The sequence below is a fragment of the Scyliorhinus canicula genome, chromosome 13 (assembly GCF_902713615.1).
Source record: "Scyliorhinus canicula chromosome 13, sScyCan1.1, whole genome shotgun sequence".
In the NCBI taxonomy this organism is placed as follows: domain Eukaryota; kingdom Metazoa; phylum Chordata; class Chondrichthyes; order Carcharhiniformes; family Scyliorhinidae; genus Scyliorhinus; species Scyliorhinus canicula.
In genome coordinates this window covers 51,886,630-51,900,871 of record NC_052158.1, presented here as the reverse complement: position 1 = coordinate 51,900,871, position 14,242 = coordinate 51,886,630, and the positions used below count along the sequence as shown (strand labels likewise).

The following is a 14,242-nucleotide window of genomic DNA, read 5'->3' as shown; positions in this document are numbered from 1 at the left end:
AATCGGGTGAGCTCGGAGTACTTTCGACTGTACCAGGAGACGAGGCAAGGATGTCCCCTCTCCCCACTGCTGTTTGCCTTGGCTATAGAGCCATTGGCGATGGCGCTGAGAGCGTCAAAGGACTGGAAGGAGTTAGTCCGGCGGGTGGAACACAGGGTCCCATTATATGCAGACGACCTACTCCTATATATTTCTGACCCGTTAGGGGGATGGGGGAGATTATGTGGAAATTAGGGGAATTTAGCCAGTTCTCGGGGTACAAATTGAATATGGGTGAAAGTGAGGTTTTTGTGATCCAGGCGAGGGGGCACGAGTAGAGGCTGGTGGAGCTGCCGTTTAAAGTGGTGGGAGGGAATTTTCGTGACTTCGGTATTCAGGCGGCACGGGGTTGGAAGCAGTTACATAAATTAAATTTAACCCGGCCAGTTGAACAAATGAAGGAGGACTTTTGGAGGTGCGACATGCTCCTGTTGTCACTGGCGGGGAGGGTACAGACTGTGAAAATGATGGTTCCAATGGGATTTTTGTTTCTTTTCCAGTGCCTCCCTATTTTTATACCAAAGGCCTTTTTTAAGCGGGTGAATAGAGTGATATCTGGGTTTGTGTGGGCGGGTAAAACCCCGCGAGTAATGAAAGTACTGCTGGAGCGGAGCTGAGGCGGCAGGGAGGGGCGGTCTGGCACTACCGAACTTTAGGAACAACTGCTGGGCGTCAAATATAGCTATGATCAGGAAGTGGGTAGTGGGGGAGGGGTCGGTGTGGGAGCCGGTAGAGGTGGCATCATGTAAGGGCACACGTTTGGGACACTGATAACGGCTCCTTTGCCGTTTTCACTGGCTCGGTACTCCACAAGCCCAGTGGTAGAGGCGGCCCTGAGAGTCTGGGGGCAGTGGAGGAAGCATATGGGAATGGAGGGAGCGTCGGTGTGGGCTCCAATTTGTGGCAATCACCGGTTTGTCCTGGGAGGTTGGATGGGGGGTTTCAGAGCTGGCAGAGAATAGGGAATGAGAGGCTGGGTGACCTGTTTATTGATGGGAGCTTTCCATGTTTAGAGGATTTGGAGGAGGAGTTCAAATTGCCGGGAGGGAATGGGTTTCGTTATCTGCAGATAAGGGATTTTGTGCAAAGACAGGTTTCGACCTTTCCGCTTCTACCGCCATAGGGGATACAGGATAAGGTAGTTTCTGGAACAGGGGTGAGGGAGGGGAAGGTTTCAGAAATACATAAAGAACATGTGGAATGGGATAAAACCCAGATAGGAAAGCTGAAGCATAAATGGAAGATGAGCTGGGTGGGGAGGTAGAGGCGGGTCTGTGAAAGGATGGGCTGAGTAGAGTCAACACGTTCTCATCATGTGCCAGGCTCAGCCTGATACAATTCAAGGTGGTTCACTGGGCACACATGACGATGGCCCGGATGAGGAGGTTTTTTAGGGTGGAGGACAGGTGTGGGAGGTGTGTGGGAGGGCCCGCAAATCATGTCCACATGTTTTGGCCATGCCCGAAGCTTAGGGCATTCTGACAGGGATTTGTGGATGTCATGTTTAAGGTGCTAAAAACGAGGGTGGCGCCGAGTCCAGAGGTGGCGATCTTTGGAATATCATAAGACCCGGGAGTCCATGGGGCAAGCGAGGCTGACGTTTGGGCCTTTGCCTCCTTGCTAGCCCGGAGACAGATCTTACTAGCGTGGAGGGACTCGGAGCTGCTGAAATCGGGGATATGGCTGGGTTTCTCAGGCTTGAGATCGCCCAGAGAGGATCAATATTAGGGTTCATTCAGAGGAGGCAGCCGTTTATTGACTCATCAGAGAAAACTAAACTGTCAGCAGATTCAATAAAGGTTAGGGAGTAAGCGGGGGTAGCGGGGAGTTGGGCTATTTTGTGTCCAGATTAGGCTGGAACAGTGGGAGATGCAGAGATGTGTTACGTACTGGAATATGTTTACATTTGTATCTGTATCGTTCCATGTTCTAAAACCATAAATGCCTTAATAAAGTATTTTCATGAAAGGCTCTTTAACTGATTGCCCTGGTATTTGTAACACGATGGTTGAATTGATGGTATAATTAGAAATAACTGAGTATGATATGTCAGCTATTAAAAAAAATGTCATTGCAAGGCAACCAAGGATGGGAAATGAATGTTCATGAATTTTGACTTTTCAGAAGGACAGGGATAAATGAAAAGTTGGTGGGGTAGCTCTGTTAGTAAAGCAACAGAGTAGGGAGAAATGATCTTGGCTCAGAAGACCAAATGTAGAATCAGTTTGGTAGAAATACAAAATAGGAAAGTACAAAATCTCCTCTCCCATGAACCCTTTCCCACCACCACCATACTTTATTGACTTAGTTAGAGGATTCTCCAAGACAGCGTGTGTGTGTGTGTGTGAATGTTGGAGTATTGTGAGCAGTTTTGGGCCCTGTATCTAAGGAAGGATGTGCTGGCCTTGGAAAGGGTCCAGAGGAGGTTCACAAGAATGATCCCTAGAATGAAGAACATGTCGTATGAGGAACGGTTGAGGACTGTGGGTCTGTACTCGTTGGAGTTCAGAGGAGGAATTTCTTCAGCCAGAGAGTGCTGAATCTGTGGAACTCTTTGCCGCAGGAGGCTGTGGAGGCCAAATAACTGAGTGTCTTTAAGACAGATACTCTCTTGATTAATAAAGGGATCAGGGGTTATGGGGAGAAGGCAGGAGAATGCGAATGAGAAAATATCAGCCTGATGGGATTTATCCTAGGATTCTCTGGGAAGCCAGGGAAGAGATTGCTGATACTTTGGCTTTGATTTTTATGTCATCATTGGCTACAGGAATAGTGCCAGAGGACTGGAGGATAGCAAATGTGGTCCCTTTGTTCAAGAAGGGGAGTAGAGATAACTCCGGTAACTATAGGCCGGTGAGCCTCACGTCTGTTGTGGGTAAAGTCTTGGAGAGGATTATAAGAGATACGATTTATAATCATCTAGATAGGAATAATATGATTAGGGATAGTCAGCATGGTTTTGTGAAGGGTAGGTCATGCCTCACAAACCTTATCGAGTTCTTTGAGAAGGTTACTGAACAGGTAGACGAGGGTAGAGCAGTTGATGTGGTGTATATGGATTTCAGTAAAGCGTTTGATAAGGTTCCCCACGGTCGTCTATTGCAGAAAATACGGAGGCTGGGGATTGAGGGTGATTTAGAGATGTGGATCAGAAATTGGCTAGTTGAAAGAAGACAGAGGGTGGTGGTTGATGGGAAATGTTCAGAATGGAGTTCAGTTACGAGTGGCGTGCCACAAGGATCTGTTCTGGGGCCGTTGCTGTTTGTCATTTTTATAAATGACCTAGAGGAGGGCACAGAAGGTTGGGTGAGTAAATTTGCAGACGACACTAAAGTCGGTGGAGTTGTAGACAGTGTGGAAGGATGTTGCAGGTTACAGAGGGACATAGATAAGCTGCAGAGCTGGGCTGAGAGGTGGCAAATGGAGTTTAATGTAGAGAAGTGTGAGGTGAATCACTTTGGAAAGAATAACAGGAATGCGGAATATTTGGCTAATGGTAAAATTCTTGGTAGTGTGAATGAGCAGAGGGATCTCGGTGTCCATGTACATAGATCCCTGAAAATTGCCACCCAGGTTGATAGGGTTGTAAAGAAGGCCTATGGTGTGTTGGCCTTTATTGGTAGAGGAATTGAGTTCCGGAGCCATGAGGTCATGCTGCAGCTGTACAAAACTCTGGTACGGCCGCATTTGGAGTATTGTGTACAGTTCTGGTCGCCTCATTATAGGAAGGACGTGGAAGCTTTGGAACGGGTGCAGAGGAGATTTACCAGGATGTTGCCTGGTATGGAGGGAAAATCTTATGAGGAAAGGCTGATGGACTTGAGGTTGTTTTCGTTAGAGAGAAGAAGGTTAAGAGGTGACTTAATAGAGGCATACAAAATGATCAGAGGGTTAGATTGGGTGGACAGTGAGAGCCTTCTCCCGCGGATGGAGGTGGCTAGCACGAGGGGACATAGCCTTAAATTGAGGGGTAATAGATATAGGACAGACGTCAGAGGTAGGTTTTTTACGCAAAGAGTGGTGAGGCCGTGGAATGCCCTACCTGCAACAGTAGTGAACTCGCCAACATTGAGGGCATTTAAAAGTTTATTGGATAAGCATATGGATGATAATGGCATAGTGTAGGTTAGATGGCCTTTAGTTTTTGACTTCCCATGTCGGTGCAACATCGTGGGCTGAAGGGCCTATACTGCGCTGTATCGTTCTATGTTCTATGTTCTATGATTGAATGGTTGAGCAGACTCGATGGGCCAAGTGGCCTAATTCTGCTCCTATGTTTTATAGTCTTATGGAATGGATGTGTGTGTGGGAGAGAGAGAGAGACAGGCTGTGAGTGTGTGAGAAAGAAGCAGAACTATATGCGAAAGAGAGTGAAAAATGAGTTTATCACAAAATCAAGCATTTTAAATTATTGTGTCTGGTTCACAGCTTGGAAGCAAATTTCCAATAACTAAAAATGACTACACTGAATTGTTTGCCAGTCTGTTTCTCACTAAATCAAGAAAACATTATATTCATAAGTTTGCAAATGGTGGCAATGTGTTCTCAGAAAGAAATGTGTACAGCCCCCTCGAAGGCTTGCCAACTAGCATAATGAGCAAAAACACATCAAGGCGATGAATTTCTGTGAGGGGGGGGGGGGTGGGGTGATGGCCAGTTTCATGGGTGTGGCCAGATTTTGGTTAATGTTTTTAAACTAGCTCAAAAGATTGTAGGGTCTCAGTTTGAGTAAGATGTAACTTGCAGTTGAAATTCTGCAATCTCTTGCACTGGTTTGATCGAGTTGGGATGAATTGTCCCGATAGAGACAATTGTCTTTATCCATCTAAATTTTCTCTTCATAACACTAAATATTTCTTACATGTCAATCTTTTCACAGCCAGTGAATTTTCTTAAACCTTACACTGATGGTGATGACGAAGTCCAGATCAAACTCCATCATGGGACAACCACTCTGGCCTTTAAGTTTCAACATGGGGTTATGGTCGCTGTGGATTCCAGAGCATCTGCAGGCTCCTACATCAGTAAGTAGTTAGATCTTCCATGGCTCAATTCCCCACGAGTCCAAGCATTATGGCATCAATCCCCACTCCAGGATACGAGTACATTAGCAAGATCAATAATGGATTTTCTTCATGGCTCATGGGTTAATTTTCTTACATATTTTCTAAGGAACAGAATCTCCCATAGAAGATGACAGAAGTCAATATAGCCTATTTCACAAACTGGGGATAAGAGAATTCCGACTATTCTGTCTGCCTTCAGACATGTAGAGATAGTGGGCGGGATTCTCCGACCCCCCGCCGGGTGGGAGAATCACCGGGGGTCGGCGTGATTCCCGCCCCCGCCGTCCCCCCGATTCTCCCGCCCCCCCCCAAAAACCAGCCTTTTCTCGGAGAATGGCGGGGTCTGGCGCGACTCATTGGGTGCCTGTGCCGCCTGAATTCTCCGGCCTGCGATGGGCCGAAGTCCCGCCCGTCTGTAGCCGGTCCCGCCCGCTCTCACGCATGCGCCAACTCGTGCCGGCCAGCCAAGTTCTGGAGTTCTGAAGGAGGCCAGCCGCAACCCCGGACCACCACCTGTGTTGGAGAAGCATCTACAGGTGGACCTTGCAGACTCGGTGTCCTAGAAGGAGTCTATCTACCAATCTCAGAGTGCCCCCGGAGATCCACCTTCATTTCCAGAAGGCCGACCTTTTTTCTTCAACAGTTGGTCAGTAGTGTTGGATGTCCTTTCAATATGGCACCCAGATACAACAGTGGACTACGCCCCAGCCTGTGGACTACAACAGTGGACTACGCCCACTATGGAATACAGTGTGGAACACCTGGGTACATAATGAATGAGATCAGGGCGGATGGGGTGTGTTTTCCTGCTAGCCTCTGCAGTCTCAAAATGTGAGATGTCCACCTATGGGATGGGGTTCCCCAGAGTTCAGTACGACGATCATTGCTTTAATATATACTAATGACTTGTATTTGTGGGTAGGATCCAGATTGGCAAATTTACATATTAAAGTGCTGCAGTAAGCACTTATTATGCACTCACTGGAGTTACCCAAGGGGCGGGACTTAACCTCCGTGGCTCGGTGACCCCAAGTAAGTGCCGGTTAGAACCTCCACAAACAGGGACCAGGCATATCGGCACTTGGGATCTTCCAGGTAATTGGAGGCACCTGGGTAGTCAGGCTCTGAGCAGGGTAGGACCCTGGCACTCTCGATGCCACCTAGGCACCAGAGAGTCAACCTAGATTCTTCCAAAGTCCTGGAGTGATATTTGAATGCACACCTTTTGACTCAGAGGCAGGTGTGGTACCAACTGAACCACATATTATAGGGAGTATAGTGAACAGATAATATACAGAGTGGGAATAAAACGCTCACACCTGGCACTTGTTCATGTTTACAGTTCTGGTTTAAAAAGATGTTATTCAAATTAAAATTAATGTCCATATTTAGCTAACAGTCAGCTATTATCCTTTCATTGTACAAGTTAGGGCAGCAAGGTAGCATTGTGGATAGCACAATTGCTTCACAGCTCCGGGGTCCCAGGTTCGATTCCGGCTTGAATCACTGTCTGTGCGGAGTCTGTACATCCTCCCCGTGTGCGCGTGGGTTTCCTCCGGGTGCTCCGGTTTCCTCCCACAGTCCAAAGATGTGCAGGTTAGGTGGATTAGCCATGATAAATTGCCCTTAGTGTCCAAAATTGCCCTTAGTGTTGGGTGGGGATATGGGGATAGGGTGGAGGTGTTGACCTTGGGTAGGGTGCTCTTTCCAGGAGCCGGTGCAGACTCGATGGGCGGAATGGCCTCCTTCTGCACTGTAAATTCTATGATAATTATGGAGTTAAAATAATAATTAATTGGCTTGTAACTTCATGACTCTCTAGTGCTGGTTTGGTCAGGGCGGTTCCCCAATGATGCGCTAGGGAATCCCTCTAGAAAATTCCCAGGTAAAGGTTTACCTGGCAATTTCCCAGAAGTGCTACCTTCCTCTGGACAACTACGCTAGGCTGGAGGCGATTTAAATCACTTACTTCAAACTATTTTGCCAGTTTGAAGGAACAATATATAGGAACTGAAGAGCGCACGCCAGATGACTAGAAGGTGAGAGGGGTCAGGAAGAAAAGGGGAGGGAAAGATTGGGGACCCAGCTGGAAGTAAGTAATAGTTAATTTTGAAAGAGTAAGAAGGGAAAAAAATCAATAATAACTTCAGCGTATAGAATCTTGGAACGGCTGCACTTAGGATATTCCGCACAATTCTGGTCGCCACACTACCAGAAGGATGTGGAGGCTTTGGAGAGGGTGCAGAGGAAGTTTACCAGGATGTTGCCTGGTATGGAGGGTATTAGCTATGTTGAGTGGCTGAATAGACTCAGACTGTTTTCATTAGAATGACGGAGGTTGAGGGGTGACCTGATAGAGGCCTACAAGATTATATGGGGTATGGATAGAGTGGATGGGCAGGCACTCTTTCCCAGGGTCAGTCACCAGGGGGCATAGATTTAAGGTCTGTGAGGCAAAGTTTGGAGGAGATGTGCGAGGCAGGAATTTTATATAGAGGGTGGTGAGTGTCTGCAATACGTTGCCAGGGGAGGTTGTGGAAGCAGATACATTAATGACTTTCAAAAGGCATCTTGACAAACATGTGGATAGGATGGGTATAGAGGGATACAGCACAAGGAAGTGCTGAGGATTTTGGCCAAAGGTGGTATCATGACCGATATAGGCTTGGAAGGCTGAAGGGCCTGTTCCTGTGCTGTATTGTTCTTTGTTTTTTGTAAGTACTGTAAACACCCAGACCAAGCCCCACACTGGACACCCCCCACATTCCAGAATACCCATCCCTTCATGAATCAACTCCCAGGATATTCCCAGCCCCCCGGACCCAACCGCCTCCCATAGGATTTTCCTCAGCCCTCCAAACCTCAGCCGCATAGGACATCCCAATCCGCAGGCCTAACTTAAGTTGATTTGTGATCAAGGCAGGAATATAACAGTCATCCATGTTTCCAATGCAATGAGAAGATAAACCATAGAAACAAAGAAAAAGGCCATTCAGCCCACAGTGTCTGTGCTGTAAGGAAAGGGAATGCAAGTGCAACTTTTATAGGTAAGGTTCCATGCAGGATAAAAACCAGAAAGTGAAGTATGTACAAATAAGGCATCCATATAGACAGGGACAGAGATAGACATGTATATTGACACAGATACAGATATATAGATGAGCAGTCACACATGCACACATATGATGATAGAATGATAACGTAAGTAAAATCACCAATCTCAGATGACCAGGAGATATGACTGGTGGTGATTTAACCTGAGGGTCACCGTACTCAGGCGAGGGGAAAGGTTGAGAAGGCGGGGCCTTCATGAATAACCTCAGTCAGTGCGGGAATTAAACCCACTTGTTGGTCTCGCTCTACATTACAAACCAGCTATCCAGCCTACTGAGCTAAACTGGCCCCCTATGCAGACAGACATATGTGTACGTACATATGCATATACGTCTGGACACACAGATTTAAAAAAATTAATTGACAAGATGTGGATGTCACTGGTTAGGCCAAGCATTTATTGCCCATCCCTAGTTGTCCTTCAGAAGGTGATGGTGAGTTGCCTTCTTAAACCGGTGCAGTCCTTGAGGTGTAGGTACACCCACTGTGCAGTTCGGGAGGGAGTTCCAGGTTGTTGGTCCAGCGACAGTGTAGGAATGGCGACATATTTCCAAATTGGGGTGGTGAGGTTTCCAGGTATCTGCTGCTCTTGACCTTCTGGATGGTAGTGGTCATGGATTTGGTAGGTGCTGACGAAGGACCTTTGGTGAGTTTCTGCATCTTGTAGATGGTACATACAGTTGCCACTGTTTGTCGGTGGTGGAGGGTTTGAATGTTTGTGGAAGGAGGAGCAATCGAGCGGGCTGCTTTGTCCTGGATGGTGTTGAGCCTCTTGAGTGTTGTTGGAGCTGCACTCATCCAGGCAAGTGGAGAGTATTCCATTTCACTTCTGACTTGTGCCTTGTAGACGGTTGACAGTCTATAGGAGGTCAGGAGGTTAGTTACTTGCCTCAGGATTCCTAGCCTTTGACCTGCTCTGGTAATCACAGTATAATATGGCGAGTCCAATTCTGTTTCCGATCAATGTTGATTGTAGGAGATTCAGCGATGGTAATTCCATTGGAAGTCATTACCTGACACTTGTGTGGCGCGAGTGTAACTTGCCATTTGTCAGCCCAAGCCTTGATATTGTTTAGGTTTTACTGCATTTGGACACTGACTGCTTCATTATCTGAGGAGTCGCGAATAGTGCTGAACATTGTGCAGTCATCCGCAAACATCCCCACTTCTGACGTTATGATGGAGGGCAGGTCATTGATGAAGCATCTGAAGATGATTGGGCCGAGGACACTATTATGTTGAACTCCTGCAGTGATGTCCTGGAGATGAGATGATTAAACTCCAACCACCAAAACCATCTTCCTTTGTGTCAGGTATCACTCCAAACAGTGGAGAGTTTCCCCCCAATTCCCATTGACCCTAGTTTAGCTCGGGCTCCTTGATGCCATACTGGGTCAAATACTGCCTTGATATCAAGGGCAGTCACTCTCATCTCACTCTGGCATTCAGCTTTTTTGTCCATGTTTGAACCAAGGCTAATGAGGTCAAGAGCTGAGTTACCCTGGCGGAACCCAAATTGAGCATCCGGTTATTGCTGAGTAAGTGTCGCTTTATAGCACTGTTGATGACTCCTCCCATCACTTTCCTGATGATTGAGAGTAGAGTGATAGGACGGAAATTGGCTGGGTTGGATTTGTCCTGTTTCTTGTGTACAGGACACACACCTGGGCAATTTCCACATTGCCGGGTAGATGCCAGTGATGTAGCTGTCCTGGAACAGTTTCGCTAGGGATGCGGCAAGTTCTAGAGCACAAGTCTTCAGCACTATTGCCGGAATATTATCAAGATCCATCCCCTTTCCAGTATCCAGTGCCTTCAGCCATTTCTTGATATCACGTGGTGTGAATCATATTGGCCGAAGACTGACGTCTGGGATGCTGGGGACTTCTGGTGGAGACCGAAATGGATCATCCACTCGGCACTTCTGGCTGAAGATTTTTGCGAATGCCTCAGCCTTGTCTTTTGCACATATATGCTGAACTCCTTCAACATTGAGGATGGGGATATATGTTGAGCCTCCCCGTCCAGTGAGTTGTTTAATAGTCCACCACCATTCACGGCTAGATGTGGCAGGACTGCATTGGTTGTGGAATCATTTAGCTCTGTCTATCACTTGCTGCTTATGCTGTTTGGCACACAGGTAGTCCTGTGTTGTAGCTTCACCAGGTTGACACCTCCTTTTTGGGTATGCCTGGTGTTGCTCCTGGCATGCTCTCCTGCACTCTTCATTGATGCATTTACATATACTGTTATAGGCCAGGGTTTAGAGAACACCAAAATGTATCAGGGAGTTCACCCGCCCCACAACTTTTAATAGATTTTGGTTATGTGGAGCACAAGGGCCCACTTTACAGGTGTGATGCAACAGAGATCTAAAGTACTTTTGAAACAAAACAATGTTTATTCTATGACTCCAGAGAACATTTTATAAGACACAGTAAACATCTTAGCAACTATCAACTCAAATACTCTCCCCAAAGAATACAGTACTCTATATGTAACCCTTAATCTTTCCTCATAACATCCATGTGACAAATACCCTCTTTAACAAAGATAGCAGGTTTAAATTCTCTGCTGAGAGCAGTTATCACTTTTAAATTAGCAAGTGATCTGAAGGCATTCTTTACATGCAGAAATAGATCAAAATTACACCTTGTTTGGCTGGATGCAGCTCCAACTCTGTAAACGAAACTAAAATACAGACACACACCAGCTTTTTGCTCAAAGTGAAAGTAAAAAGACACAGACCAAAACCCAGTTCCACCCACACTCTGACATCACTGCAGCTATTTGGTAAATACCAATTTCTTGAAGGTACACCCACTACAGCGATTTGATAAACACCCATTTCTTAAAGGGACTCTCATCTGACAATACATACACAGTAATTTAAAGAACCCACAGAATGTTAAAAATATAATTGTACTGTTTTTTTTAGGTACCCAAGACTTCAAGAAGGTGATTGAGATTAACCCCTACCTGCTGGGAACAATGTCTGGCAGTGCTGCGGACTGTGTGTACTGGGAGAGAATGCTGGCCAAACAGTGCAGGTAATAAAATCAATAGAACATCAACCTTTCAATTATTGGGAAATCTCAGAGTAAAAACAATACTAAGAGTTTAAATTGTTTAAATTATTGATTATGATTAAATATTCCACGTCAGTAATTGTACATGGACAGTCACACATGCACATACATAATGATAGAATAATGACGTAAGTAAACTCACCATAATCCCAGATGACCATAGGCTGCTAATGTCAAGAATAATGTAAAGATTAATGTCACGAGTACATACCTGCTCAGTATTTTGCAGTAATGTTCTGATGGTCATATTTTACAGGATTTATAAACTGCGGAATAAGAAACGTATTTCAGTGTCGGCTGCCTCCAAGCTATTGGCAAACATGGTTGCAGAATATAGAGGCATGGGACTGTCAATGGGAACCATGGTCTGTGGCTGGGATGAGAAGGTGAGTGAGTGATGGAGGGAGTGAGGGTTGGATGAATTGAGGGAGTAGGGAGCGCCTCGTGCATCTCCACCTTCCCCTTTCGGAGGCCTGCTGCTGTAGATCCCGGATTGCGGCCCCCTGGGCTGTCTGAGTCCCCAGCAGCTTACCGGTGGTAGCCTTCAGCGACTCCAGCAGCTCCACCTTAAGATCCTGGAAGCAGCAGAATAGTCTCCTGCTGCTCCTCTGCCCACTGCCTCCAATCCTTCGAGGGCTCCGCCGGCCGTCATTTTGTTTCCCTTCCCCCGCTTTTACAGAGGCACTGCCACCGCTTTTCTGCTCACCCCACTCCTGGTCCGGACCATAGAACCCTGGGGATCTACTGCAGACCCCTTCCCACGTCGGGATTCGTCGAGAAAGCTCCGTTGGGGACCCTGAAAAAAGCCCAAAAGTCCGTTTCTAGCGGGAGCTGCCGAACATGCGGCTTAGCTCCGCATAGCCGCCACCAGAAGTCGGTGCAACAGGTGATTAAGGCGGCGAATGGAATTTTGTCTCTCATTGCTAGAGGGATGGAGTTTAAGACTAGGGAGGTTATGCTGCAATTGTATAAGGTGTTAGTGAGGCCACATCTGGAGTATTGTGTTCAGTTTTGGTCTCCTTACTTGAGAAAGGACATACTGGCACTGGAGGGTGTGCAGAGGAGATTCACTAGGTTAATCCCAGAACTGAAGGGGTTGGATTATGAGGAGAGGTTGAGTAGACTGGGACTTTACTCGTTGGAATTTAAAAGGATGAGGGGGGATCTTATAGAAACATTTAAAATTATGAAGGGAATAGATAGGATAGATGCGGGCAGGTTGTTTCCACTGGCGGGTGAAAGCAGAATTCGTGGGCATAGCCTCAAAATAAGGGGAAGTAGATTTAGGACTGAGTTTAGGAGGAACTTCTTCACCCAAAGGGTTGTGAATCTATGGAATTCCTTGCCCAGTGAAGCAGTTGAGGCTCCTTCATTAAATGCTTTTAAGATAAAGATAGATAGTTTTTTGAAGAATAAAGGGATTAAGGGTTATGGTGTTCGGGCCGGAAAGTGGAGCTGAGTCCACAAAAGATCAGCCATGATCTCATTGAATGGCGGAGCAGGCTCGAGGGGCCAGATGGCCTACTCCTGCTCCTAGTTCTTATGTTCCTCATTATCTTAACATCCGTGTTAAGGAATGAAATGTGTCAGTACGATCCACACTCCTTACCATCTTTCAGGAACACTGAGATTGTGGCTTGGACGACGGATGGGGGTAATGATCCCCTAAGACAGTGAATCATTGAGCATGTCCAAAATGAAAGGTTATAGTTGCTCTGAGAACCTCTTATAAAATTCACGTGTGAGGCGAACAGGACAGTGGGCTTTGCCAGACTGCAGCCGACCGATACATTTCTCTATTTCTTCTCAGCTTAAGGGGGCTTCCAGTTCCTGTTTCCTGCCTTCCTCATTCGTCGGAATGTGTAAACTATCTAAAAACCTCAACATGTCTAAAGTATCGGAGGAGGCTCTGACTCATTAGCTCATGGTAAAACATTTACCTGGAGAGGGGCTGAGACTAGATTACCTTCTTTGCTCCGAATCTGAAGGATTTCTCAGGAGGCTGCCTGCTTCTTGGGTAGACGCGCAAGAAGAAGGCCGCCTTCTCCCCATGATCATACAAGGTGCCCCGAGAACATCGTAGCCGATGCACCGCTTTGTTCGTGGACATCAATTCAAATTGCAGTTGCAACTTTTGTCTGTGAATCAGTAATTCCAGCGTTGGGGCAGCAGAATATTGGTGGTCAACTTCCAAGATGGAGTCCATCAGCCTTTATCATTCCTCTCATTTTTCACAATGTGAGCTTTATATGAGTTAATTTCCCCTTCTGACGGCCTTTAGGGTTTCCCATAATGTCGACTGAGAGATTGACTCTGTTTTGTTGAATTTGATAAAGTCTGTTATAGCAGCAGACAATTACTCATAAAATTTGACATCAGACAATAAGGTGGTATCTCGTCTCCATGGTGGGCGCTCAGGAGGGCCAAAATCAAAGCAAAATTCAACAAAATGAGGGACAGGGACTGAAATGACAATTGCTGAGTATGCAGCTGTTCTCAATGAGGGGAGGAGGGACTTGTCAACAACAAAAAAATCAAGTTGGGAGTAGGCGCAGTGAACATACAAAAACAAAAGAAAATTCTTCACTGATTGGATGCAGAAAATGCCATGGATCAACCCCTCCAATCCTCGCCATGAAAAATGAAATGAAATGAAATGAAAATGGCTTATTGTCACAAGTAGGCTTCAAATGAAGTTACTGTGACAAGCCCCTAGTCACCACATTCCGGCACCTGTTCGGGGAGGCTGGCACGGGAATTGAACCGTGCTGCTGGTCTGCCTTGGTCTGCTTTAAAAGCCAGCGATTTAGCCCAGTGTGCTAAACCAGACCAAAAAAGGTCAATGTCCTAGACATACCAGTTTGGGGCCAGGATTTGGACATGGAGCAGTCCAGTTTAGGGGACAAGACACAATTAAAATCACCGCCCAGAATG

At 46.4% G+C, this 14,242-nt stretch overlaps 1 protein-coding gene across 1 annotated transcript in view; it reads left to right on the top strand.

Moving 5' to 3' along the window:
• Positions 1-14,242, top strand: part of LOC119975603 (antigen peptide transporter 2-like) — a 117,990-nt gene that overhangs the window by 13,759 nt on the left and 89,989 nt on the right. The window contains 3 exon segments of the mRNA XM_038815390.1: positions 4,919-5,063; positions 11,158-11,269; positions 11,565-11,694. Coding sequence (XP_038671318.1) covers positions 4,919-5,063; positions 11,158-11,269; positions 11,565-11,694 — 387 coding nt within the window.